The 27,967-nt window shown below is 40.3% G+C and overlaps 1 protein-coding gene across 1 annotated transcript in view; it reads left to right on the top strand.

The window, feature by feature from the left end:
* The window catches only part of RYR2 (ryanodine receptor 2), a 753,483-nt gene that overhangs the window by 469,654 nt on the left and 255,862 nt on the right, over positions 1 to 27,967 (top strand). The window contains exons 28-29 of the mRNA XM_042960054.1: positions 9,601 to 9,809; positions 11,884 to 12,058. Coding sequence (XP_042815988.1) covers positions 9,601 to 9,809; positions 11,884 to 12,058 — 384 coding nt within the window. The remainder of the gene's footprint in view (positions 1 to 9,600; positions 9,810 to 11,883; positions 12,059 to 27,967) is intronic.

The raw sequence follows: 27,967 nt of genomic DNA, 5'->3' as shown, positions 1-27,967 counted from the left end.
TTTTTTTGAGGTTGCTGTCGAGTTGGTCAGGGCTACAGTCATCTGAAGACTTCAGTGGGGCTGGAAGATTTGCTTCTAAGAACTCATTTGCATAATTATTGGCCAAAGGACTCAGTTTCTCTCTGGCTCTTGGCCAGAGACCTAAGTTCCTTGCCAGCAGACCTCCTCAGAGAGATGCTTGAGTGTTTTCACAGAGCAGATGACTTCCCCCCGCATGAATAAGACATAGCATGACGGGGAGACCTCAATGCCCATTACATTTACTTCTGTCGTATTCTGTTTGTTAGATGTGAGTCACTTAAAGAGCCCGCACTCAAGCCCACACTTTTTGAAAGGAAATATGGCAAAATATTTGTAGTCATGTTTTAAAACCACCTACTTTACCTACTTAAAAGTAGGCAAAGCAAGGGTAATATTTAGAAGGATGCATAGGAATCAACCAAGTCCCGTGTATTCCAGGCCAAGAGTATGGTATGTAGAAGAGCCTGGAGCCACAAACGAGCATTACACATGGGGACTTCAGTGTTGCATAGCTGAATTTAGAGTTTGAGAAGTGGCAGGAAATGAAGTAGAGGAGGCAGAGATTGAAAAAAAAAAAAGATTTTTCTATTTAAAAAAAAAATAAGTGACTCTTGGGAGAATGGGTTGAATGTGAACAAGAGTGGAGGTGAGGACAACAGTTGGGCGGCTACACAAGTGATGTTGAGGAGTATTGACGGCCCGAGCTTAGGCAATACTGTGAATAGAGACAATAGGGCAGAATCGTTTGACATTTAGAAGTAGAATCGGCAGAAGGACAAAGCGGGTGGCAGGGATGGTTTCTGGGTTGGTAGATGCCAAGTACATCCACATTCACAGGGAACACAGGATTCAGAGCAAATAGAGGTGGGATTTGGGGGGAGATTCCAAGTTTAATTGTAAACACTTTGAGTTTGAAATGCCTGAGAGACCTAGACACTACCACGACTCAGTTCTGGATATAAACATAAAGCTGAGGCTACCGCAAGAGAGGAAGAAAGGATTAAAGAGTAAATATTTCTTTGTTTTTTTAAAGGGAGGCATTTGGACATTTTTATATGCTAAGGGAAAGGACCAGCAGAAAGTGGGAGGTTGAAAATAAAGGAGAAGAGCTGGATCAAGTGTAGCCTCTGCAAGGGCCAGGGGTGAAATCAGAGCACGGAGGAAGGGACCAATCTAATATAATAGGGAGAACACCTGCTCCCCTAAATTTAGTGTGAAAGAGGTAAGGATTAAAGAGAAGGTAGAAACCTATGTTCACGGAAAATTAGGATGAAACACAGGGAATTCTTGTTATGTGCTTACTGTTTTCTGTTGAAATAGAAAATGAGCTTATTTGCTAAGGGGCGAGAGTGAGAGAGGGCTGGACTGTGTCAGAAGACTTGAAGAGAACAATGAAGATTTGCTGGAGGTAGAATTCTAGGCTGGCTTTTTCTTTTTCCTTCAGCACTATGTATATGGCCTCCCGTTGCCTTCTAGCCCCCATGTTTTCTGATGCGACACTGGCTGCTACTCTTATTGAAGATCCTCGCATGTGATGTGTTTCTTCTCTCTTGGTGCTTTCAAGACTTTTTGTCTTTCAGTAATTTGATTATGATGTGCCTAGTTTAGATTTCTTTGAGTTTATCCTACTTAGATCTTGTGGAGCTTCTCAGAACTGTAAATGAATGTCATCAAATTTGAAGAGTGGTCAGTGTTTCTTTAAATATTCTTTCTGTCCTATTCCTCTCTTCTCTTGCTGAAATGCCCGTTAGACATGGGTTGTCACACTTGATTGTATCCCAAGGGTCTCTGAGGCTGTTTATTTTTCTTCATTCCTTTCCCATGCTGTTTTCCATACTTGATAATCTTGGTGGATCTATCCTTAAATTCTTTGATTATGTGTTCTGCTAGTTTAAACCTACAGTTGAGCCCCTCTAGTGGATTTCAACTTCACTTATTTTACTTTTCAGGAATTTCTGTTTTTTTGTGTTTTTTTTTTGTTGTTGTTTTTTTTAATAATCTCTGTCTCTTTATTGATAGGTTCTTTTTGGTGAGGCATTGTTCTCATAATTTCCTTTTGTTCTTCAGACATGGTTTCTTTTAGTTCTTTGGACATATTTAAATGAGCTAATTTAGGCGGTGCGTAGGTGGCTCAGTTGATTAAAGCGTCTGACCTCGGCTCAGGTCATGATCTCATAGCTCATAGATTTGAGACCTGTGTCGGGCTCTGTGCTGACAGCTCAGAGCCTGGAGCCCGCTTCAGATTCTTTGTCTGCCTCTTTCTCTCTCTGCCCCTCCCCTGATTGCTCTCTCTTTCTCCTCTCTCAGAAATAAACATAAAAAAATTTTTAAAAATAATAAAATAAAATAAAATAGCAATTTAAAATCTTTGTCTAATAAGTCCAGTATCTGGGCTTTCTCAGGGACAATTTCTGACTCCTTTATTGCCCCTGTAGGAGACATACTTCCTTGTCTTTTTGCATGTCTCCCTATTTTTGGTGAGAATCAGATATTTTAAATAACATAATATAGCAACTCTGGAATCTCCCCTCCCCCATGGTTTGTTATTGTAATTGTCGTTTGTTTGTTCAACGGCTTTCTTAACTAGCCTTGTATATTTTGTTTTCTTTGTCATTTGTAGTCCCAGGAGCCTCTGTTTCATTAGCCTCATGGTCAGCTAGTGATTGGACAGAGACTTTCCCAAATGCTTGGCGCTTATAAGTCTCCCAGTCTTTGTTGAGGGAGGGGCTCTGTGTGCATGTTGAGACATAACTCCAACACACAAGCAGGCAGTCCTCACCTTAGCCTTCACTTACTGCTTGTGTGGAACCTTAAGGTCCCAGCGGTCAGAACTCAGGACCTTCTCAGGTCTTTCTGAACACGAACACACACACACACACACACACACACACACACACACACACACACAGAGCCCTGGGCGTGAGTGTGGCTTTCTGGATTCCCAGGATTACACTGGAAGTTTTCACAACCTACTAAGGACATCTCATTCCTCAGCTCTTCTTCTGAAATTTTCTTTCGGTCAGCGTGTTGGTTGCCTCACTGTTATTGCCACGTCACGCAGCTGCAGTGTTAAAAAATTGCCTCTGATTATTTTCAACAAATGCCTTTTGGGAAATGATGGTTTGCATTGGGCCAACAAAGTCAGACCAGATAAAGAAAAGCCTTGCAGTGGGATTTTCTGACAAACTACTGTGAAGGGAAAATAATGACAGTTATCTGTGAATTGGGCTTTGGAGGGTTTCCAGCTCCATTCTGTTCCCTCTAGAAGCTTCTAGGTTACTGATTTACACTGTAATTGAGAGGCCGTTGATTTCCACTGTGCCACATACCTAGCAAGAAGGGGATATCACTAGCATAAGTTAAAATACCAGTAAGCCTGCTGCTGTCCTTACAAACATTCATCCATTTTGATCGAGTAACACGACCCAGATTTTTGCCAGACTTTGGCTAATTTCCAGAGCTCTGAAAAAAAAGTTGATTTGGACAGTTTTTCCAGTGTTGTCACTGCTTTTATGGAAGAGGATTTTTGGAGGTCGTCACTCGGCCATTCCTGCTGATGTCACACAGCAATAAGGATGAGACATGGCTGTTTTGTGGGATGGAAAAGAGAGCTAGCTGCAAACAGATGAAACAATTGCAGAGAAACATTAATGATCCAGTTGAGACTGGAGACTATGAGGGGGTAGTGGTGCCTGCCAATCTCTTGTTTGCCAGCAAGGGCAACAGAGCACGTATAGATGTTGAGAAGAATGAAGAACCCGAAACCAGGCAAAGATTGGGGTGAACAGCAAATAAGAAGAGAAATAGGACCAGGAAATCTAGAAACCTATGCAGATAGGGGCACCTGGGTGGCTCAGTCGGTTGAGTGCCTGACTTCAGCTCAGGTCATGATGTCACACCTCATGAGTTCGAGTCCCACGCCAGGCTCTGTGCTGACAGCTCGGAGCCTGGAGCCTGTTTCGGATTCTGTGTCTCCTCTCTCTGCTCCTCCCGTGCTCACACTCTGTCTCTCTCTCTCTCTCAAAAATAAATAATAAAACATTCAAAAAAATTCAGAAAGTTATGCAGATCAGGAAGGGAAGCCCAGGAAGAAGTTAATGTGTTTAAAAAGTGAATATGTTTGCAAAGGAAATGAGAAAACCAGGAGGAAAAAGTGGTGATCGGAGGATGGTGTGGTTTCTGAACATTAGGAATTTAGAGAGAACCGTTGATCGTTGATGGACAAGGTTGTCCCCCTGAAGTTACATGAGCAAGGAACAGTGAGGCTACGATAGTACACTCCGCGGTGGAGGCTGAGACCCTGTTTCCTGCTCACCAGTGTGTCCCAGTGCCCAACAGCATGCCTGCTTCATAGTAGGGAATTGACTGATCTTTATAGAAAATACATAAGAAAGATTTGTTTTCTGATTGAGGGAATCAATAAGGGGAGAAAATGACATCTGAGTTAGGTGTTGAAGGGATCAAAATGTCAACAAGTAGAGAGTAGGTGCGACAGGGCATTTCTGCCAGAGGGCAAGCGTATCGGATGTAACCAAGCATAGAAAGAGTTAACGGATGATTGGTAGTCTAGTTAGGCTAAATTAGATGGTATAAGTAGGTAGAAAACACTATTGGTCGCAGGTGAAGGATTAGGACAAAATATGGAATATCTTGAAAGCCCAGATTAAAAAAAAAAAATGTGGGTAGATGTGTGCAAGGAGTTCCAGCCCCAGGAAGTTTTAAAGCAAAAGCTCGATGTGTGATCACAATTTACAATAGCAATGTAACTATGGCAACAGTGGGAAGGAACAGATTGGAGGGGGAGAGTGCTCAGAGATAGAGAGACCAGTTGGGAGGCTTTGGAAAATTTGTGATGTTCAGAACAAGGGTGGGGGAAATGGAAATTAAAAGATAGATGGGAGAGATTGTGTGGAATAAAGCAAAATCAACCTGGTGATCACTGAGATAAGATTAAAAACGTAACTGGCTATATACTGCCCTTGCTGGTATTCAAAAAAAAGTTAAGGGCGTAAAAATTTAGATAAAATGGAATCTAACCCTATGCAGTTGTTGTTTTTTTTAAGTTTATTTACTTATTGTGAGAGAGACTGAGAGCACGCATGAGTGGGGTAGGGGCAGAGAGAGAGCAACAGAAATTATCCCATGCGGGTTCCATGATGTCAGCGCACAGCCTGAAGCATGGCTGGATCCCAGGAGCCATGAGGTCATGACCTGATTCCAAGTCAGACGCTTAACCGACTGAGCCACCCAGGTGCCCCTAACCCTATGTAATTAAATCAGGGCTCCAATTTATTTTCCACTCATCAGCAGAATGCTTACGTATTCCAGATTGAATATGAACTCAGTGGTATCTTTGGAGTACTGTTCTAAAAGAACATTTTAAAACATTTGAAAAACTAAGTTATTCTTATTGCAAGGTTTTATCAAGGTTTAAATTGTTTGATTAAACATAATACCAGGAGGCTACAAGGATGACTGGTTAATCTCAATCATTTTAGAAGTTATTATATGAGCACACTTGAAGGATTTTAGGTACATGTGAACATTTTAAAGAGACTAGCCTGCCTGCCTTCATAGCATATGGTAAATAACTTACATTTTCAATACATAATTAGACCTTGACTGCCCTCTAGCGTCAGAATCTTCTAAAAGTACAGTTTGCAGTACAGCATGTATGGGTGCTTAGGCTCCGTTTGATCAGTCACTGCTGTGTGGCCTCTCTGTGCTAGGATCTGTGGGGTACTGGGAACACAGGATTTTCCCAGACCTTACCCTCTATCTTGAGGTCGCTTGTTAAAGGCATAATCCCTTAATTTCTTCTTCTCTGGGTATCACTATTCTTGGTAAAATTCGCTGGGAATACATCTGCTCACTGTGCCTGTTTTTAATACCAATTATCATTATGTTCATTGTGACAATATAAGAAAATCACATATACACACTTACATGAGCTAGAATTACCTACCAAGCTTCTACGAATGTCGAGTGTTGAACATGAAGGAAAGTGTAAGAATTGCGTATTTGGAGGAACGCTCTTTGCCTTTGAGACTGGTGCTTGCCCATTGGGTATCTGCCTGGATTCCTGTGTCCAGGGCTTGGAATAGTCTTTGTTCCTAGATTCAATTTCGCAGGCCCGTGAAGGGCATCTCCTTTGTGTCCAGGTGATCGATGCCCCAGAATATGCAAAAGAAATTTCTTGCAGATTGCCTGGATCTTTTTTCTTTAAACTTCTGTAGATCCAGATTTTCGTTAAATATTGGAATTTCATCAAGAAACAGAATGCTGGGGGCGCCTGGGTGGCGCAGTCGGTTAAGCGTCCGACTTCAGCCAGGTCACGATCTCGCGGTCCGTGAGTTCGAGCCCCGCGTCAGGCTCTGGGCTGACGGCTCAGAGCCTGGAGCCTGTTTCCGATTCTGTGTCTCCCTCTCTCTCTGCCCCTCCCCCGTTCATGCTCTGTCTCTCTCTGTCCCAAAAATAATTAAAAAAAAAAAAAAAAAAGAAACAGAATGCTGAACCATTGCTTCTATAAACCCTGGTTGTCAGCTGCCCTACACTAATGTGAGAAATACCGAATAGGAGCTATGGATCACACAGGCATTCCGAGGAAGATCCATGGAGGTTACAAGTCCCGTGCATAATGGTGTCTGTGAATAGCATGTGTGTTTCCATTTCAGATTGAGTCTCATCGGGGAAGTGTAGGTGCAGTAGCTAAGGTCAGGGGAAATAAAATACCAGGACTAAGAAATTCTGCATTGTTACCGTGATTGCCACGTATTTTCCATATACTGTTCCCTATTTTCATTACCTGTATTAGCGGAGAGGATTCATAGTGTTATTACCAAGGGTAATTTGTAGTGGACTTTTAAGGAAATTATCTGTTATAGTTTTTATATCAAATTTGCCTTCCAACCTATTTAAGCTGATAAGAAACTTTGTTTTCATTCCATGATTATACAGTGTGCATATGAGTGTGGTCCAATGTCCTGGAAACATAAAAAGGAAAAAAGAACGTGTGAGTTTTCTAGTAGCTTAGTTTTCTAAAGAATGGAATATTTTATGCTTAGAAAATTGGGAGTTTAATTTATTTGTGCATACTGGAACATAATGTATGATTTTATTTGAAAATATGACATAACGAAAAATAAGGATAACTACAGGATGGCTTTTTTCTTTCATGAAAATTAATTTCCAAATGTTTGTATGGATCATGGCTCATGTTCTGTATGTCTTAGATTAGTTCAGGGAGGGTTGTAACCACGATTTAAGGAAGTCATGGATCAGTGTGCTGTTTCTTCAGGAAATACTAAGTCTGAGAATCTGACTTCCATCTTTTTAGTACTGCAATATTTAGAACTATTTTCTTTTCTTATTTTTTTTTCAGTAGGCTCCACACCCAGTGTGGGGCTTGAACTCACAACCTCGAGATCAAGAGTCACATGCTGTACCGAATGAGCCAGACAGGTGCCCATAGAACTAGTTTCTTAATACCAGTAACTGCCTTCAAGTATAAAATCTGATGATTTTTTTTCCCTCAAAAAGTAGTTTGCTGTCCTGTCTTTCAAAAACCATTGTTACTAAGTAACAGACATGAGAATTTTTTATCTTTCACCATAGAGATGTTTCTCTCTCATTCAGGCTCCTGTCCACCCCCAACTTGAATGCATTAGAAGCAAACATTTTCCTCTTCAGAGGATTTTGTACGTGCAGTGTCCTCCATATGTTATTCTAAATGTCTGACTTTTAAACTCGATTAATGCATTTATTCTTCAGTATGATGTTTGAATGTAGTGCATGACGTGTGTGTGCACGTGTGTGTGTGCACATGTGAGGTACATACGTGAGCACTCATGAAAGGTGGCATTTCGAATTTGAGGCTCTTGCTGCTGGAGACACGACCCTTGCTTGGAGCCAACAAAGTCGTTAGGTATATGCGTATGGGTGTGTTTGTGGGGAAAAGATGAAACAACAAAGCATTGCTCATTCAGAAACTTAAAAAGCTTTTGAAAGCTTTGTCAATAGATACAGTTCACCTCTATGTCCTGCAATCGATGGAAATATCTTAGTCCATTGTCTCTTTATGCCAGTCTCATCTTCAGTAGACGGTCTAGCTGTGTGTTTACCGGTGCCCTTTAAAGCTTATGTGGATCATGTTTATGGTTGTTGTTTGTTCCTATCAAATCCGTGGCTAAGCTGGTATTAAACTTCTGTTATTTACGATGTCTTTCCAGACTCTTAAGAGGACAACAGATGAGCACCTGGGTGGCTCAGTCCATTAAGTGTCTGACTTTGGCTCAGGTCATGGTCTCAGGGTTCATGGGTTTGAGCCCTGTGTCAAGCTCTGTGATGACAGATCAGAGCCTGGAGCCTGCTTCAGATTCTGTGTCTCCCTTTCTCTCTCTCTCCCCCTCCCTTGCTCTCTCTCTCTTTCTCCAAAATAAGTAAATACATAAACATTAAAAAAAAAAAAGAACAGATGAGAACAAATTCTTAAGCAGTACCTACTGACTCTGCCAGCTACTGGAGGCAGGGTGGAAAGAACACAGGCTGCAGCATTAGGCGGCTCCGGAATTCTGCCATTTGTCACTTGTGTGACTTTGGTCAACGTCACTTAAATGTCGTCTTCCATCTAACCCAGGTCTTAGCTGAGCTGATGGTTTATCCTTTGACTTATCAGTCCAGTGGACCCTTGTCTCCATGCCCCATTGATTTCCTAGGGACTTATGTTTTCATGGCTGTCCTGTACTCCTGGCATTTTCAATCTATGTGTATCTTATTTTTACACACACACACACAGATATAGATATAGATATAGATATAGATATAGATATAGATATAGATATAGACATAGACACATAGATAGATATATCTAGATATATATATATATGAAGTATATATATGTATATATTTGCACCACTGATCCTGATGTTGGACTCGACCCTTTTGTTTTCCCCTCAAAACTTAAACCCAGCATTTGTATGTGTAGCACATTATGATGCAAATGTGAGGTACTGGAAGAGTTTTGTCCTTAACCATCTTGTCTGGGAAATCTGTCAGTGGTTACCCTTCTGTGCCATTTATCTCTTTACCTTGCGGCTTTCTCTCTGTCTTCGTCACCTCCTGGCAGCTTCTTCCTTCTCTCACATACACAAGCGTCTACTCATTTCTTGTGCACAGCAGTTCAGATCTCTCTTATTGGCTTCTTTCCGGCCACGTCGTCAAGTTCATCTCAGATTCTGTTGGCAAACCACCAAGAGGCTGGGAGGTGTTTTTCCTGCAGAAAGATAATTCCCTGCTGAACAGGGGCTGAGGGAGGAAGCATCACCCACCGTGCAGTGTAACTGAGGTTTGATAACCCATCTCTCCCTTGGAAGCCCCTTGTCTTTTCCCCTTCTCGAAGCTGGTTCCTTGTGACAGTGGCTGATCATATGTATAAAAACACTTCATACAATGTGAACCAGAGTAAGAGAGATGGAATTATTACCAACTTCACGGTAAGTTTGGTTACTGATGTTGTGTGGTGTCCTGTCTCCTCTTGCAATGTCCTATCCAGTGGTCACCGGAATCTCTTTCCATTCACAGCTGCCCGAGCCGAAGTGTGTAGCGGCACCGGGGAGAGGTTCCGAATCTTCCGCGCTGAGAAAACCTATGCCGTCAAGGCAGGAAGGTGGTATTTTGAATTTGAGGCTGTCACTGCTGGAGACATGAGAGTTGGATGGAGCAGGCCAGGTTGTCAACCTGACCAAGAGCTGGGCTCAGACGAACGTGCCTTTGCTTTTGACGGCTTCAAGGTGAGCAGACGTTGCTGAGCACCAGACACCGGAATTTGTAGGCTCTGGGTATTGTAGGCTGCTGTGTCCCAGGCATCTACATACTGTGTGTGTGTGTGTGTGAGAGAGAGAGAGAGAGAGAGAGAAAGAGAGAGAGAGATTTCCGCTGCCATTCCTTTGGGTAGGGCAGTAAAATCAGGACTTTCTGGAGCACCCACTCAGCAGAAATAGTTCCAAGAAAATTTTGTCCTTGTAATCTCAAAACATTTCCCCCACAGGGAAATTCAAGAAGTAAAACATTGCTACCCAAAAAATGAATCATCCTTATCTATCAGAAGTGTTAAAATGCATATGCTAATTAAAAATACATGTACTTTGGAGCGCCTGGGTGGCTCAGTGGGATAAGCTTCTGACTCTAGATTTCAGCTCAGGTCGTCATCTCACAGTTCATGAGCTCCAGCCCCGTATCAGGCTCCGTGCTGATGGCTGGAGCCTGCTTGGGATTCTCTCTCTCCCTGTCTCTGCCCCTGCTTGCACTCGCTCTCCCTCTCTCCCCAAAATAAATAAACATAAAAAAAAACTATTAAAATGCATACACTTTGACGTAGCAATTCCATAGAAGAAATTTATCAATGATAGGTAAACACATTTAATAGCCACAAGAATGCTGGAGACTGTTGTTTATAATGACAAAAAGTTTTCATTTTCAGCATTATTAGTAATATTTCTTAAGGTGGATGGAAGCTGGTCAGGTGCTTATTTTATTATTTACTTACACATTATATAAATGTTTAAAGATTATTTTATGTACATAAATTATTTAAAAATAAAAAAATAATATGTATATGAACCTAGCCACAATAGAATGATAGTCATTTTTTGATTGATAAAATTATAGAAATTTTAGTCTTTTCTATTCTGTGATTTTCTTCCATGAATTTACATTCCTTTCATATGAAGGGGAAAAGTTATTTTTAATTAAAAGGAAAGTTAGAGTAAATAAGCAATCATGAGGAGACTTGACATTTGAGTACTGAGGTAGGCATGAGTGGGACAGCATTTCTAGGCTAGAAATTAATAATGTGTCTTCCAGGGGACAACAGACCCACTTTGTTGTGAAACACCACATTTCCTGAACCTGTTTTTTATTTCAGATAGAATATCTAAACACTTATTGAAAGCTAACACTTTCTGAAATAAAATTTTTAAAAGTAGAGTGTATTATACTTGAAAATAATCATATCATTACTTTACATTGGTGACTATACCCCCTGACATATCAGTTTGCAATGAAGGCGACGATTGAGGGGAAAATGAGAAGATTTATCTGACAAAATAATTGATGTAACTAATTTTGATCCCATAAATCAGTGGAATGTACTTACAGATTCACAAGTCACATTTATCAAAAATGTGTTTGAATTGTATTTATAATGTGAAATTTCACCTCTGTATACAAAACATTGTTGGCACATTTAATTTTTGGTGTATTATTTCAGTAAACATCCTAAGAATATTTTTAGGTTTGATTTGGAGCTTTTTAAGTTTTAGTATATCTTGAAATGCTTCAAGATGTCTGTTTTGTTAAAGTATCCATGCCATTGGTTCCAAGGAATGGAATTTTATTTTGAAGTAGACGAAAACTAGAATGTCATTTTCAGTGATAAATTCTCAGCTTTATTCTCTACTCATAATTCTTTGCATTTTGGAGGAGTGGAGAAAAACAACCCAAATCCTGAGAAGCATTCATTTTAGTGAGAAAAAGTAACCTCTAAGGACACAGAGGTTTTTTGTGTTTGTTTTAAATAGAAAGTGTGTCGGGTTTGATTTTTAAAGTCATCGTTCCTCAAAGTAATGACATAGCATTTGGGTTGTTCTTCAAGATTCCATAGCATACAGTGTTAATCAAAGGGACGTAGAATTCCCAGGCACCTCCACATCGCTTAGGGTGTGTGACCCGCTGGTGCGTGGGGTGGCACTGAGCCCTTCCTCCTGCTGTGTTACTAGAAGGAGCTGCTGTGAGTCCTACCAGTAGTAGTGGGTGGGTGCTGTTCTCCCGGCTCTGTCTGTGACAAGAGACTCTTCTGTCCCTTAGGCCCAGCGGTGGCACCAGGGCAACGAACACTATGGGCGCTCTTGGCAAGCGGGCGATGTTGTGGGATGCATGGTGGACATGACAGAGCACACCATGATGTTCACACTGAATGGCGAAATCCTTCTGGATGACTCGGGCTCGGAACTGGCGTTCAAGGACTTCGATGTTGGTGACGGTAAGTGGCCTTCGGGTTCGCAGCACAGCGAAGGCGACTGTTCAAACGTTTCATAAGCAGCCATCTTCGACGGTGAGTGAGCAGATGAGTTGCAGCTGTAAATTGCCAGGGTGCCATATGGCTTATTTGATCAGACACCCTTGAAATTACTTTAGCAGAAACACTACCTCTCCTGCTTAGCTAGGATTTCAATAAGGCAGAAATGGCTTTTATGCATGTGAATCAGAAAATAAATGGCAGGCAAAAGGATAGTTTTCCACAAACGTTAAATTTTCATTTAGAACTTCCCCGTTTAATCAGCTGCTTATAGCTTCTTTCTGTTCATTCATTTCACAAAAGTGTAATGAGGACCTGCCACATGTCAGTCCCTCCGCTGGATGCTGAGATGACAAAGATTAATAAAACGCTGTCCTGTTTTTATGTAGATTACAGTATACCGGGGAAGTCAATACTCGAATAATTTCTGTTCAGTGGGGAAGCTCTAAATTGAAGAAACGCAGAATGTTCCATGGAAGCACAGCGCAGGGCTTTGAGGTGACCTTGAGCAAGGTTGTGAAGGAAAAGTGAAAGCCCTTTGGAAATAAATGAAAAATTCATTCTTCAGAGCTGCCCTTCCAGGAAGTTGGCCACTGGCCGCATGGGGTTATTTGAATTCACGTTAATTTAAATGAAATAAAGTTACAATTGAGTTTCCCAGAGGCATTTGCTCCATTTCAAGTACTCAGTGCCCCCCTGTGGCTAACTGGTGCCTCTCCTGAGCAGCTCAGACTTAGAGCCTTTACATCATCACAGAAAGTTCTTTTGGATAGTGTTGCTCTAGAGCATGTAAGCAAGACAGTACTTAACAAAATACTCTACAAATATCTCATTTTAAAATGAGCAAACACATTTTTCTTTCAAAATGGCTTTGGGATATAACTTATCATTTGAATATATATATATAGTCATGGATTTTAAGAGATATACCTCAGTCGGTATTTTTAGGATTTATAAACCGGTCCCTGATCCTCAAAAGTTATCCAGTTCATTCCTTGATTTAAACTCTATATTCATTCATTCAACAAGCTTTTAATTAAAAAAAAATTTTTTTTAATGTTTATTTATTTTTGAAAGAGAGAGAGAGAGACACAGAGTGTGACAGGGGAAGAGGCAGAGAAAGAGGGAGACACAGAATCCAAAGCAGGCTCCAGGCTCTGAGCTGTCAGCCCAGAGCCTGATGCTGGGCTCAAACTCATGAACCGTGAGATTATGACCTGAGCCGAAGTCAGATGCTTAACCGAATGACCCACCCAGGTGCCCCTTAAATTTTTTTAATGTTTAGTTATTTTTGGCGGGGGAGAGGCAGAGAGAGGGAGAGTCAGAGAGAGAGACACACACAGAATCCAAAGCAGGCTTCAGGCTCCAGGCTCTGAGCTGTCAGCACAGAGCCCAACGCGGGGCTCAAACCCATGAACTGTGAGATCGTGACCTGAGCCGAAGTCTGACGCTTAACTGACGGCCACCCAGACACCCCATCATTCAACAAGCTTTTGATCAGGCATGTCCATCATTTCTCAAACACAGATTTGTAAAAGTAATAGGAATCTTACTATTTTATAACTTAATTTCTGTTTTGCACACGTGTATCTCTGGGTGGAGAAACTGGTACTCTACCGACCCATCACCCATCTCCCTTTCTCTGGGATTATGTTTATGACTGCTAATGTATCTGGGGGCCAGGTGGGAGAGGGGCTTCTTCTGTGTTATGTGTCTGTACTGGCCAGTACCATGGGTACGACCTGAGATTTTATTTTTTAATTGGTTGTTATTTAATAATTGTTGCATACTATGCCTTCCTTCATTGGCAGTAAATGCCTGTTTGAGTTCTTTTGTTAAATTTATGCCACATAAATCTATGTGTAATGTTAGAGTTATAAACCATGTGGAATGCTCATCCATACTGTTTAAGCATGTAACAAATGTTCATGCCACAGCACTGTTGCAAAGACCAATCACCATCGTGGTGATGAACTGGACTGAGTGAGTCTGGCTGGCACAGTCATGTAAACAGCATTTTTGATTTTACACCTCATAGCATTTCAAAATTTTTTTAAATGACTTGAACCCTATACTGGTACATCTGCTGTAGAGTTAATACAACATTCTGATGGATTATCTGAAAATTTTATGGTGCATATCGTTGGGCTTTTGTTGGAGGTGTTGGGGAGGTATCTTTTGGTCTCTAAGGCATGTTGTAAGTTTCATGTAGCCATGATCATTAACGATTAACATTAACAATTAGCAAGTGGTCATAATTCTAGACTTTCTTCCATAAAATGGAGTTTTATGCCTATGACTTTAAAATACTTTTTAGAGTGGAATTTTCCATTTCTCTCTCAATTATCTTTACATAGCTTACTAAATAGGAAATTCGATGGGTATGCTCTGGGTATAACTATAACGGGAGACCCTGAGATGGGCTCCTTAATTGACCCACCACGACTAAGAGATAGCCCTTGAGACAACTAGGGTTCAAAAGAGCAAGTTTGAAAAACCATTTATTTAGTTCAACAGATTTTTTAGCACAGGAATATGTTGTAGCTGCTAAAGCACTACGGAGCCCATCCTTGGATCCTGTCTACTCAGAAGGATAGAGGAGGGGAACTCTAACGTGTGCAGGGCATCCCCAAGCATTCCTCTTCATCAGGCATCATTAGAAGTATATGTAATTCTCCCCGTGTGTATGCAGTTAACCCATCAGGAGTGATTTTTATCACAAACCATGTTGTGTATAGTGTGAATGTTGATATTCACGCTTTTACACACAGAGTTGTGGTAGCCAGACACCTGCCCCTTTGCAAGAACCTGAAAGGAGTTTTGACTAATCCAGTCCATCTTCGTAAAGCCAGAGATTATTATCCCATATCCACTTTAGGACTCAAGCTTTTTTTTAAGTAATCATTTTTTATATGGAGTGTATGTACTTCCTCTTGATATACTTCCTCAAGAGCCTAGTGGAGGTGATTCTTACCATGTTAGGTAGGGGACAAGAACCAGGCCTAGTAGAAATTTGAAATATATGTATTTATATTATTTATATATTTATAATTTAGATTTATGATTTATAACTAATATATATTATATTATACAATATATAATACATTACATGTGTGTATAATTTATATAACACATAATATACTTATAATTTACATTTATGTTATATATTACAAATACATATAATTTATATTATTTGTATATTATTAATACGTATTTTTTCATTTATCTTACCACATAGTTCTTTTGATTGCCTTAATAATCACTATGTATGTGTCTAAGCTCACTGTCTCTGTACCAATAAGGAGGAATTAGGATAATGGTAAAACATGCCAAAAGAAGCATGGCACAGATATAAAGACAGGTTGTAAGAAGAATGTAAACCTAAAACACTTACAAAATCTTTCAGTACTTTAGCAGCCGTGGTACCTTCCTGCAGTCTGTTGTCATAAATGGTTTTCAAACTTGTGATATGGCAAGAAATGAAATTGGAAATGATGAGAATGAGAATAAAGGGAACAACAAATCTATCATTATTTGCCGATAATACAATTATTTGTCAGACAGTAATAGGAATCATTTAGCAAGGTAGCTAAATTTCCAGGCTAGATGCACATGTGAAACTGAATTAAAAAGAAGATACCATTTACGGTAACATCAGGTATTTTCAGTAACTAATTTTCACTCTAACCTAAGGTGTACAATACCTTTACAGAGAAAAACACTGAGCTTTATTGAGAGATTAACTGTATTAAGAGATTTATCATATATAGTCAGCTGATCTTTGACAAGGATACCAAGACTACATAATGGGGAAAGGTTAGCATATTCAATAACAAGTACTGGGAAAACTGGATATTCACATGTAAAAAATAAAATTGGATCCTTCATCGAATTCTGGACCATACACAAAATGTTCTTGTGGCTATACACAGAATGATATTGGATGACCATACACAAAAATCAACTCAAAATGGACTAAAGACTTAACTCTAGGACCTGAAACTGTAAAGTTCCAAGAAGAAACATATGGGAATAGCTATTTGGGAGTGGCCTTGGCAATGATTTTTTTGGATATGATCCCAAAAGCAGTAAAAAAAAAAAAAAAAAAAAAAAAAGGAAAAATGGATAAATGGAGTTATATCAAATTAAAAACCTTTTGCACAAGAAAGGATGCCATCAACACAATGAAAAGGCAACCTATGCAATGTGAAAAACATATTTTCAAGCTGTATATCTGATAAAGGGTAATTTTTTTAAATTTATAAGAAGCACCTGCAACTCATTGGCAAAAACAACAACAAATGACCCTTTTCAAAAATGGACAAAGGAACATAATAGATATCTCTCCAAAGAAGACATACAGATGGCCCTCAGTTATATGAAAAGGTGCTCAACATCACTAATCACCATGGAAATGCAAATCAAAACCAGAGTGAAATATCACTTCATACCTATGAGCAAAAAAACTAAAGATAGCAAATGTTGGTGAGGGTGTGGAGAAAAGGAAACCCTCATGCACTGTTGGTGAGAAGGTCAACTGGTACAGTCACTATAGAAAACTATATGGAGATTCTTCAAAAAATTAAAAATAGAACTGTGTAATCCAGCAATCTTCCTTCTGGGTATTTATCCAAAGGAATTGAAATTAGGATCTCAAAGAGATCTCTGCAATCCCACATTCATTGAAGGATTATTCACAATAGGCAAGGTAAAGAAACAACCTAAGTGTTGACAGATAAATGAAGAAAATGTGAAATGTACATACAATGGAGTATTATTCAGCCTTAAAAAAGATGTAAATTCTGCCATTTGTGACAACATGGATAGCTGGAGGACATTATACTAAGTGAAATAAGCCAGATACACAAGGACAGATCCTAAGTACTACATGATACCATTTACATGATGAATCCAAAATAGTCAAACTCATAGAAACAGAGAGTGGAATGGTGGCTGCCAGGGGCTAGGGAAAGGGAGAAATAGGGAAGTGTTAGCCAAAGGATAGAGACTTCCAGTTAAACAAGATTAGTAAGTCCTAGAGAGCTTCTTCCTTTAGTTAACTATATAGGCCTGAATTATATGTCTAAAATTTTGCAAAGAAGGTAGGTCTTATGTTAAATGTTCTTACCTCCCACCACACACGTGCGCGCGCATGCACACACACACACACACACACACACACACACACACTGATGATGATGATGATGATAAAAATAAGAGAGCAGGAGGAAGCTTTTGGAGATAACTGATATGTCTGTGGCATAGATTGTGATGATTTCATGGATGTATACTTATCTCAAAACTCATCAAATTGTGTACATTAAGTATGTATAGCCTTTGATATGTCAATCATACCTTAGTAAAGTAGTTTTTTTTTTTTAAACATTTATTTATTTTTGAGACAGAGAGAGACAGAGCATCAACGGGAGAGGGTCAGAGAGAGAGGGAGACACAGAATCCGAAACAGGCTCCAGGCTCCGAGCTGTCAGCACAGAGCCCAACGCGGGTCTCGAACCCACAAACCGCGATATCATGACCTGAGCTGAAGTCAGATGCTTAACCGACTGAGCCACCCAGGCGCCCCAGTAAAGTAGTTTTAAAAAGAGATTTATTACTGAATAAATGAGAGCTGTATTATGTTCATGGAGGAGACAACAGCCTTAAGATATTAATTCTTCCAAAATTGATGTATGGATTCAATCCAAACATCATGCTTCATTCATCAAAGTCTCAACAAGTTTTTCACGGAGCTTGACATGATGTTTCCCAAATGTATATAGAAGAATAAAGGGCTCCAGTATCTAGATCATCATGATAAAGAAGAGCAAGGATAGGGTGTATGTCCTACTATATTTATTTTAAAGGATAAAATAAATATGGATTTATTGTGAAGCTATCATCATTGAGACAGAGTAGTATTAGTGCAGGGATAAGCAAGTTAATCAGTAGGGTATAATAGAGATGACAGAACACCAGCACATGTATGGAACCTTCTATTTATTTTATTTTATTTTATTTTATTTTATTTTATTTTATTTTATTTTATTTTATTTTATTTTATTTCATTTCATTTCATTTCATTTCATTATTTTATTTTAACATTTATTTTTGAGACAGAGAGAGAGAGCACGAGCAGGGGAGGGGCAGCCAAAGAGGGAGACACAGAATCTGAAGTAGGTTCCAGGCTCTGAGCTGTCAGCACAGAGTCCATCATGGGGCTCGAACTCGCAGATCGCGAGATCATGACCTGAGCCGAAGGTGGATGTTCAGCCGACTGAGCCACCCAGGCACCTCTTTGTATGGAGCCTTCTAATGTGATGGGTGGAATGTCGCAACGGTGGGGAAAAGAAGATTGTGAAAAATGGGATCTGGATGGAAAAGATGAGATCAGAGAATTTCCTCACACCATATGTGCGACAGCCAGCCCCAAATGGATTGAGGTCTTAAATGCCAAAAGGAAAACTTTGCACTCCTAGTGGGAAATATAGACAAATCTTCTAGACTGTGGGGATAGGAAACCTTTCCTTTAGAGTAGAACAAACAAATATAAACAAAAACCAGTGACTATAAATGACTGGTAAATCTGTACAAATTTAAGAACTTTCATTAAAAGAACAATAAGAAAACCTTAAAGAAAATGGAAAAACAATTTATTAGTGGGGTAGAGAGACTCAAATGCAATGTAAACAACTGAAAAAAAAATGTTAGTATTAAGAGAACATGAAGAACTGAAATCTGTTAAAAAAAAAAAAAAGATGAAAAGCCATGAGTTGACAGCTCACAGAGGAAATTCAGGTGGACAATAAACATTTGAGGAAATGTTTGTTATTATTAATGATCAGGGAACTGCAACCCCATAATTAGATGCTATTTTATGTCTGTTTTCTCTTGACAGTACACATTGGTGCCCTTGCTGAAAAAAAAAAAGTTTGACAGAATCGCTGCACGTTGAGTATTTACATACCCATGACCCAGAAATTCTATTCCAGTTGTCCCAGTGACATTTATACATGTCTACAGCAGGGGACACGAACAAGAATGTGCATAGGAACACTGCTCACAGTAGCCAAAGCCAGGGACCCATCAGGTGCGCACCTGTAGGAGAGTGGATGAGTAAACTGGGAAACTGTAGTGATAGATGACAAGAGGAATATTTCAAGGAACGAAGTAAGTCATGAAAGAGAACTATGGCAGGCAGAGACAGTGCCCCGCAAAGACGTCCGTGTTCTACTCCCTAAAACCTCTCAATAGATTACCTTGCCTGGAAAAAGGGATTTTACAGAAGTGATTAAGGTAAGAATCTTAAGATTGGAGGATTATCCTCGATTATCTGGGTGGCTCCAATGTAATCAACTTGCAGGTCTTTTTTTTTTTTTTAATTTTTTTTTTTTTTTTTTTAATGTTCATTTATTTTTGAGACAGAGAGAGACAGAGCATGAACGGGGGAGGGTCACAGAGAGAAGGAGACACAGAATCTGAAACAGGCTCCAGGCTCTGAGCTGTCAGCACAGAGCCCGACGCGGGGCTCGAACCCACGAACTGTGAGATCATGACCTGAGCCGAAGTCGGACGCTTAACCGACTGAGCCACCCAGGTGCCCCAACTTGCAGGTCTTTTGAAGAGGGAGGCAGAAGTTGGGGGTGGGCAGGAAAGAGAGAAAGAGTGAAGAGATTTGAAGATCTTGGCTCTGAAGAAGGAGTAAAGAGCCAGGCATCAGGGGCAGTAGGAAGCCTCTAGAAGCTAGAAAACGCAGGGAACAGATTCTCCCCCAGAGTCCGGAGTCCCCAGAACAAACACAAGCCCTGTGGACAGTTTGTAGCCCAGTTAAAATCCACTTTGGACTTCTGGTCTTCAGAAATATAAGCTAATACTTAATTGGTTTTATTTTAAGCCACTAAATTTGTCGTGTTTTGTTGCAAAAGCAATCGGAAACGAATACAAGAATAATATAGCATGTTACCATTTTTTGTAAAAGTTTGAAGCAACCAAAACTTTCTAAGTCTATTTTAAAAGTACATATAAAGAAAATAACAGAGTGCTAATTTTAGGATTTAAGGCGATGATGGTTTCCTCAGGTGGAGGGAGGCAGGGAGATGGGAACATCAGCATGATATGGTTGATGTAGGCTATTGTGAAGGCTTTAGTTTCTCCATTGGGCGGTGGGTTAGCAGACACTTATTACAGTATTTTTTTTAATGTTTATTTATTTTTGAGAGAGAGACACACACAGAGCACGAGCTGCGGAGGTGCAGAGAGAGACAGAGACACAGAATCTGAAGCAGGCTCCAGGCTCTGAGCTGTCAGCCCAGGGCCCGACGCAGAGCTTGAACCCATGAACCACGAGATCACGACCTGAGCCGAAGTCAGACTCTTAACCGACTAAGCCACCCACGCACCCCACTTAATTACAGTATTTTAAAAAGTCCAACTAAAGAAGCAAAAGCAGGTCATGACAAGAGTGCGTCAAGAACAACAGTTTGTAATTAATCCACCTTCCACTTCTGTGCACTTGAGATTCTTAAAGAAATACGAGATTCATGAGCATGTCCATAGAGCTTTGGGGAATGACCTAGTAGAGGGAGAAATTGATGGTAAAAGTCTGAGAGACGATATTAACTGAAATGAAGTTCCTGATAAGGTGAAGAGGGGTGTGATCTCCAGCACAAGAAATCAGGAAGAATCTTTCCTTTTACAGCAGAGAAGCTATGGGTATGAGTATAAGGAATAGTAATGGCCTGTGTCTGAAGAGTGTGGTGCCTGTGTTTATGGGGGGGCCCTCTGGGCAAAATGAATGGCTTCGTATTTCCCACAGCCCCAACTTCTGTTCTCTGTTTTCTCCATCTTCTTCAGCTTTCTCATATCTGATCGCTTTGTGTCCCACATGTTACCTTGGTCCCTCTTGTTGCTTCCTTCTCTGGAATCCTGTCTCGGGGAGAGGTCTCCCTGTCCACATTCCAACATAACATCTACACAAGAGAATTCTTTTGAAAAGATTTCTGAATTCTAATGGTGCACCAGCCCTTTTGGGGAGGTGCATCTCATTGGAATCTCTTCTCCCAGTCTGCAGTTATGATGAGGTAGTGGGAATGGTCTTCAATGGCCATGTTCTTTCCCCTTCAGTGTTTCCCATCCTTAGGGTCAATCTGAGGCCACCTCAGGGAGGGAAGAGCCCTTCATCGAATACCTGTAGCCGCTCCAGGCCTCAGGGAGAAGTGACCTTTTCCTCGGTAAGCTTTTGGATTGGGTTTATCTCTTGCTTTTTGGTGTCAGCAGAATGCAAAATCTCAAAGGCTGAGATCGGTTTATTAGCCTAGAGAAAAGAAGCCAGGAAGACTACTAACCAATGGCTTTTTCTCTAGGTCTCTGGAGGGACTGAAGGAAATCTTGTGGTTCACACATTATCTAACCAAGTGCCCCAATTAAAAAAAACAGAATCTTAGTCCCAAGTACCAGCTCCTCGCAAATTGTACTTTTATTTTGCTCTTTGCCCTCTTCCCTGCCTTATGAGGATATTTTATTACTTAAAGCACACTCATAGGGCAAATTTACATAGGTCAAAAACTAATCATCACTAATTTCAAAAGGAAAAATAAGGGTGGATCCCTGAGCCTCCCAATTAAAGCTCGTTTAGACTAAAGAAATACCAGATCCCCCTAAAATTATGTCAGTATTGAACATGGTTATGCCCTAACTTAAAAGACATTCCCTCCTTTATTCGTTCTTTGATTTGGTTGTTTATGGCTCTCAGTCTTTCTCTTAACTCTCAAGTAGTATAAACTTCAGATTCCCTCACAAAATATAAATGTAAAGAAAAATGTAAATGTAAGAAAAGCAAAATAACGGGCACCAGGGGGGCTCAGGTGGTTAAGGATCTGACTCTTGATTTCGGCTCAGGTCATGATCTCATGGTTCCTGAGTTTGAGCCCTGCATCAGGCCCTGCACTGGCAGTGGGGAGCCTGCTTGGGATCCTCTCTCTCCCTCTCTCTCTTTAAAAATAAATAAACTTTAAAAACAAAGGAAAGAAAAACAAAATAGTGACAGTAAAGCAAAAAAGAAAATAGAAAGACAAAGGAACGTTGGTGAAAACATGGGAATAGTACGACGTTTACCTGGCACATTGAGGTCACAGGGACGATGGTGCACAGAATTTTCTGGAATACATAATGTGTGTCCCACACTTCTTTCAAGAATGCATGCAGTATGAGCCAGTTCTTACTACTATGAAGATGAATGCATATCTTCTGCTGGGGCTTGCTATCTCCCGAAGTGTGTGAAAAATCAGTTTTGCTTCCTTATAAAAAAAAAGAAGAAAAAATGCCTTGTGAGAGTATTAAATGAAATTCCTCCTAGAAGTCAGATTCTTCTAATCCACGGATTCCTTCAGGGTCCCTTGGGACTCAGCAGGCACGGCTTCAGAGAAGATATGTCTGCTGGTGAATACAGCATTCTGAATGCAACCACGTCTGTGTCCCTGTTATGGACTGAATTGTGCCTCACCCCCATCCAAATTCATGTGTTGAGCCCTTAACCCCCTAATGTGACTATATTTGGGCCTTTAAAATAATAATTAAGGGGCACCTTGGTGACTCCGTCGGTTAAGCATCAGACTTTGGCTCAGGTCATGATCTCATGGTTTGTGAGTTTGAGCCCTGCACAGGGCTCTGCACTGACAGCTCAGATCCTGGAGCTTGCTTCAGACTCTGTCTCCCTCTCTCTCTGCCCCTCTCCCACTCGCAGTCTGTGTGTGTGTCTCTCTCTTTCTCTTAAAAACAAACAAAACATTAAAAAAAATTTAATATTTAAAAAAAAATAAAGAACTAATTAAGTTTAGATGAGGTCATAAGGGTCAGGCCCTACTCCACGATGACTGGTCCTTATAAGAAAACAAGGAGATGTCAGGGGCGGGGGGGGGGGTGCCCATGCACAGAGGAAAGGCCGTGGATGGTGGCCATCTGCAAGCCAAGGAGAGAGACCTCAGGAGAAACCAGACCTGCGGACACCTTGATCTTGGACTTGTGAGAATCAGTTTCTGTTGTTTAAGCCACCTAGTCCGTGCTATTTTGTCATGGCAGCCCCAGCAAACTTCTGCGCTGCCCCCCTCTACATGTAGCCCCTGCTCACCTAGTACCACTCTTGATTTACTCCTGAGTGCCGAGCCTCCTGTTATCCGTAGTTTGAAGAGCTCATCGTACCCTTAATTTAAAGCAAGTAAGAGTCATTTAAAATCTTGCCATATGGTGAAGGAGCAGTTATTTTGTCAGATTACCTGCATTTTACAAAGTTGGCTGTAGGTGCCTTTCTTGTGTTGTGTAAGTGGCTCATCACACTGGAGCTTTTTCAACCTTGTCGGCTCTTCTGTAACTAAAGATCAGTTCGGAGTCCTCGGGGTCTGCATCTGTAATCATTATAATCAAATCCAGAAGTGAGGCTTTCCGTGTTGTATCTGCCACCTGGGAGGACAGTGAGCAGAATTCCTGGTGCTGAGTCTGCATGGGGTTTAGACTCGTTTAGACTAAAGAAATATTGTCGGAAGCAAAAGAGAAGAATATTGTCGGAATTAAAATAATCACATAGCTTTTGGTTGAGAAGACCTCTAAGGAGAGGGAAGGAAAACTTTCCATTACTGCTGATACCACGCTACCTTTAAAAAAGAGGAAGAATATAGAACTGTTGGACTGTACTTACAATATTTTCACACTCAGTGGAAATATTACAACAGATTAACTGCTCGGTGGAATCATGTGGCTCATTAAGAAGATTTCCAACATGACACAAGAGTATAAGGATTGCGCCACCCCAGATCCCAGCCTTCTGGCTCCCCCGTAAGTCCTTTCTGTCACTAGTGTCACTCTAAAAAACCTGCCATTGATAACAGACCTGAGATGCATGTCTGTTATCAGACCTGGGACAGTAACTTATGAAGGATCTCCCTAATTAAAAATCAGTACTCATGGGTAGAAGTCAGGACTTTGAGTCACTGCCGTGGGGCCGTCCAAACAGCCAAAGAATTGTGTTGGGACATTGGATATTTGGAGTGAAGATAAAGCCATCCGTTATAAAGTGGTGGACAAATTCTAGAGTATGAAGATGTCAGGAACTAGCATAATTGGTTTCATAGTTTTGTCTAGAATCAGGAAAGAGAGATCCTCGAATTCTCTGGACGTGTCCAGGAATAAAACTCTTCACTGTGTGCTACATTAACAAATGAGGAGAATGTTTATTTTGATTGCCTAGAGTTAAATTTCAGATGATCTAATTTCTGTCTTTTGAGTTTGCATGTCTATTTTCTGTACATGTTACATGGAGCATTGGGAAATGATTGATGAGCTCAGTGAAAACCAAACTCTCCTTAAACTGGGCAGTTAATTGACAGTGACATTGTATACCTTGGGGAAGAGGGACACTTGCTAGTATTCAGGGTCAAAAATAAAATTCCTAATGACCTTGATGATCCAAAGTGAACCAAGAACCAGGAAGAAAGTATGGGGGTGTCCCTATTATGCCAAAGCTGATATTACGAAGTCTGCACACTAAAGAGCTTAAAACATAGTAAATTCCCTATGGAATTTTAGTGTATTTGTTAATACACTTAGTTTATTTGTTAATTCATTTTCCAAGCCAACGTGGAATAGAAGCGGCAGATTTCATGTCTGAAGCCCTGGATTCTAGACCCAGTTCTGAAAATAATAATTCTTGTGTGACGTTGGGCAAATAGCTTCTCTGTTTTCATTTCCCTAAAATAAAAAGCTCTGACTGGAAGTGATCGGTTTATGCCCCTTCCAGTTCTTAAGATCCCAGAAATCTAAGGCAAGTGTGTCTTGTTTTTATTTTGCCCTCCCTGCTGCATTCTTGATTCAAATTCTCACTTCCCATTTCACTAGCTGTAGGGCCTGAGACAAATGTTTTAACGTCTTACTTGGTTCCTCATCTTGAAAAATGGGGTTAATATTTAATAATAAATGGAAAAGTGTTTACATATTACCTGGCACATACTAAGGTGCTATTAAGTGTTACCCTTTCTTCTGACCAGATAATTCAAACTTACATTTTGGTGTAATGTCGGCCATTTTTACTGGTTTTGGCCATTTGGTTGGGTTATAAATGAGGATCCGTATCTGTAGTCCAGAAATTTCGAAGTCTGAAACCATATGTTCTTACAACAAGCTGGTATGCTTGTGATCTGCTCTATCTTCTTTCATTTTAGCCCCCGCCACAGATTTCACGCCTGCGTCACACCCCCACATCCTTGTGACTGCCAGTGCCTTGGTGGACACGCACACTCATCACACACCCCTCTGCTCCGGAGCAGGGTGGCTCGTCAACGGAGAAAGTTAAAATTTGCTGAAGCCATCTGTCTTTTGTTGGAGGAAACAGTTGAACCATACGTCGTAGCTGCTGTTTTAACAAATTTACAAATGGTTAGGGTGGGTCTGGCACAGCCCCAGGAAACCAGTTGGACTCATGGGTACTAATTTAAGATCCCCGGCCAGGAAGAAAAGTTCCCTTAGATATCATGAGGCTTTGTTATTCGCAAGATGTCAGTTAAGGCGACTGGAATAGAAGATTGGGAACATAAAACATAGGAAGGTAGGACCAAACTTTACGTCTGCCTGAGCGTGTGCTGGCATATGTAACTGCGTGGACGTCTGTTTTATTGGGTTGGGATGTTTGTGTGTTCAGCTTATTTCAAACTAACAAAGAACTGAACCTCAATCATCATGTTTTGCTATGGGCAGTTATTAAGAGTGATGTCATTTATCAACCCATCTTGTTTAATTTATGGCAAACATTCGGTCAGTCTTGATTGCGTTTGTCATTTCCTGACATTATATTATGTATGATTATATATTATATTATATTATATTATATTATATTATATTACATCATATTATATTATATATACGTTATATATACTTTGTATTATATACTTTGTGTATATGTGTGTGTTTGTGTGCATAGTTATATCTATATCTATATAAATGTATACTCTATAAATATAGATATAACTATTTACTTGTTATGCCTACACAAAGGTAAGCTCCAGAGGGTTAGGGACTCTTTTCCATTCTGCTCACAGCTATATCTCCAGCCAAGAACAGATCTTGGCACATGCCAGGTATTCATTAAATATTTGCTGAATGGTAAGACCTGATCCTAAATGGAGACAGGGTTGAATAGTGACTTAGAGCAGGGGTTGGCATACTAAGGCCTGAGAACCAGATCCAGCCTGCCACCTGTTTCTGTAAATAAATTTTTATTGGAATACAGTCATGCTTATTCATTTGTACTGTCTGTGGCCACTTTTACACTTCAACTGAGGTTTGAGTAGTTTGCCCCACAAAACCTAATATCTCTACTCTCTGCTTATTTATGGCCCTGGCTTAAAGTGTGGATCGTAGGTTCTGGCAGGCCTGGGTTTCCTTTCCGGCCACCCAGTTGTGAGCAAGTGATTTCAGCTAAAATGTGGGTTGCCTTGTCTAGAAAGTGGTAACGATTCCTGTCTCACCAAATGGTTGTTCGTGTTCAGTGAGACGCACATCAGATAAACACTCAGGGAACATTAGTCACTACTTGGGAGCCTCGTGTGATGGCCATGTCATCCGTTGTCTGCACCTTTATTTACGGTGCCCTTTGCCAAGTACTGGCCAACCGGAAGTGACTGAGCTCTGGCCCTTTTGTCCCGTGACCAAAAAGTACCTGTAGTTTTCTTCCACTCTTTGTTCTCTGATGTCATTGCCGTCTAGTTGTTCTTGCTGTATGTATGGTAATGTAAAAACATATAATTTATAGAAATATTGGTTCTTATTATCACAGAAGTTACTAAAACTCCCATCTTCAGAAGTCACAGTATGATTTAATTTTTATTCAGTTCAGCTTCATCTAAACTAAAAAGAAAAAAAATTCTAATTCTGGGTATACTTTCTTAATACCTTCCTTTAAAGAGGACTAAGATAGCAAAGTAGTAAAAATATCATCTACAAGTCTCTATCTGCCATAAATTAATGAAAAATTATATCTGTTTATTAAAAAGTAACAAATTCTTGTCAAATATTTGGAAAATACAAAGAAGTGTAACAAAAATGGCTAAAAGCTGTATATATCCCCACTACCCAGAGAGAAATTTGGCTTTCATGTACTTTTTCCCCATTTAAAGCATTGATATGGAAAAATAATTGTCCACAGCCACCTTTTTAACTTAATATTATATATGTTGTTCCAAGATATAAAAACATTTTAAACATAACTTGAAAAAAAAATTTTAATGTTTATTTAATTTTGAGAGAGAGAGAGAGAGAGAGACAGAGCGCAAGCAGGGGAGGGGCAGAAAAAAAGGGAGACACAGAATCCGAAGCAGGATCCAGGCTCGGAGCTGTCAGCACAGAGCCTGATGCGGGGGCTTGAACCCACAGACTGTGAGATCATGACCTGAACTGAAGTTGGACGCTTAACCAACTGAGCCACCCAGGTGCCCCAAATATGGCTTTTGATTTTTTTTAGCCAACTTTATATTTTGAGAAATAGCCGTTCAGAAAAGGGCAAGAATAGTGCAATGGACACCTGTTTACCCTTCACATGGAATCACCACGTGTTATTATTTCCCCGTTTGGTTTTCTTGTCTCCCTACAATTTCCTCTTGATGAATCCTATACATACTTAATTTTGTGTATATATCAAAATTATCCATTCTCTTATTATGAGTATTTAGTTTCTTTAACCTTTTCTTTTTTTCCCAATTTAATTTTGTTCATCGAGCCTCCATGTTTTAAGCACTGCTCATAGAGGATCTCATTTTTAAAACTGCAATCTATGGGGCGCCTGGGTGGCTCAGTCGGTTAAGCGTCCGACTTCGGCTCAGGTCATGATCTCATGGT

Source organism: Panthera tigris, chromosome D2, assembly GCF_018350195.1.
Source record: "Panthera tigris isolate Pti1 chromosome D2, P.tigris_Pti1_mat1.1, whole genome shotgun sequence".
Taxonomy (NCBI): Eukaryota; Metazoa; Chordata; class Mammalia; order Carnivora; family Felidae; genus Panthera; species Panthera tigris.
The sequence above is the reverse complement of the archived record's forward strand: the minus strand, read 5'-3'. Positions and strand labels throughout refer to the sequence as shown.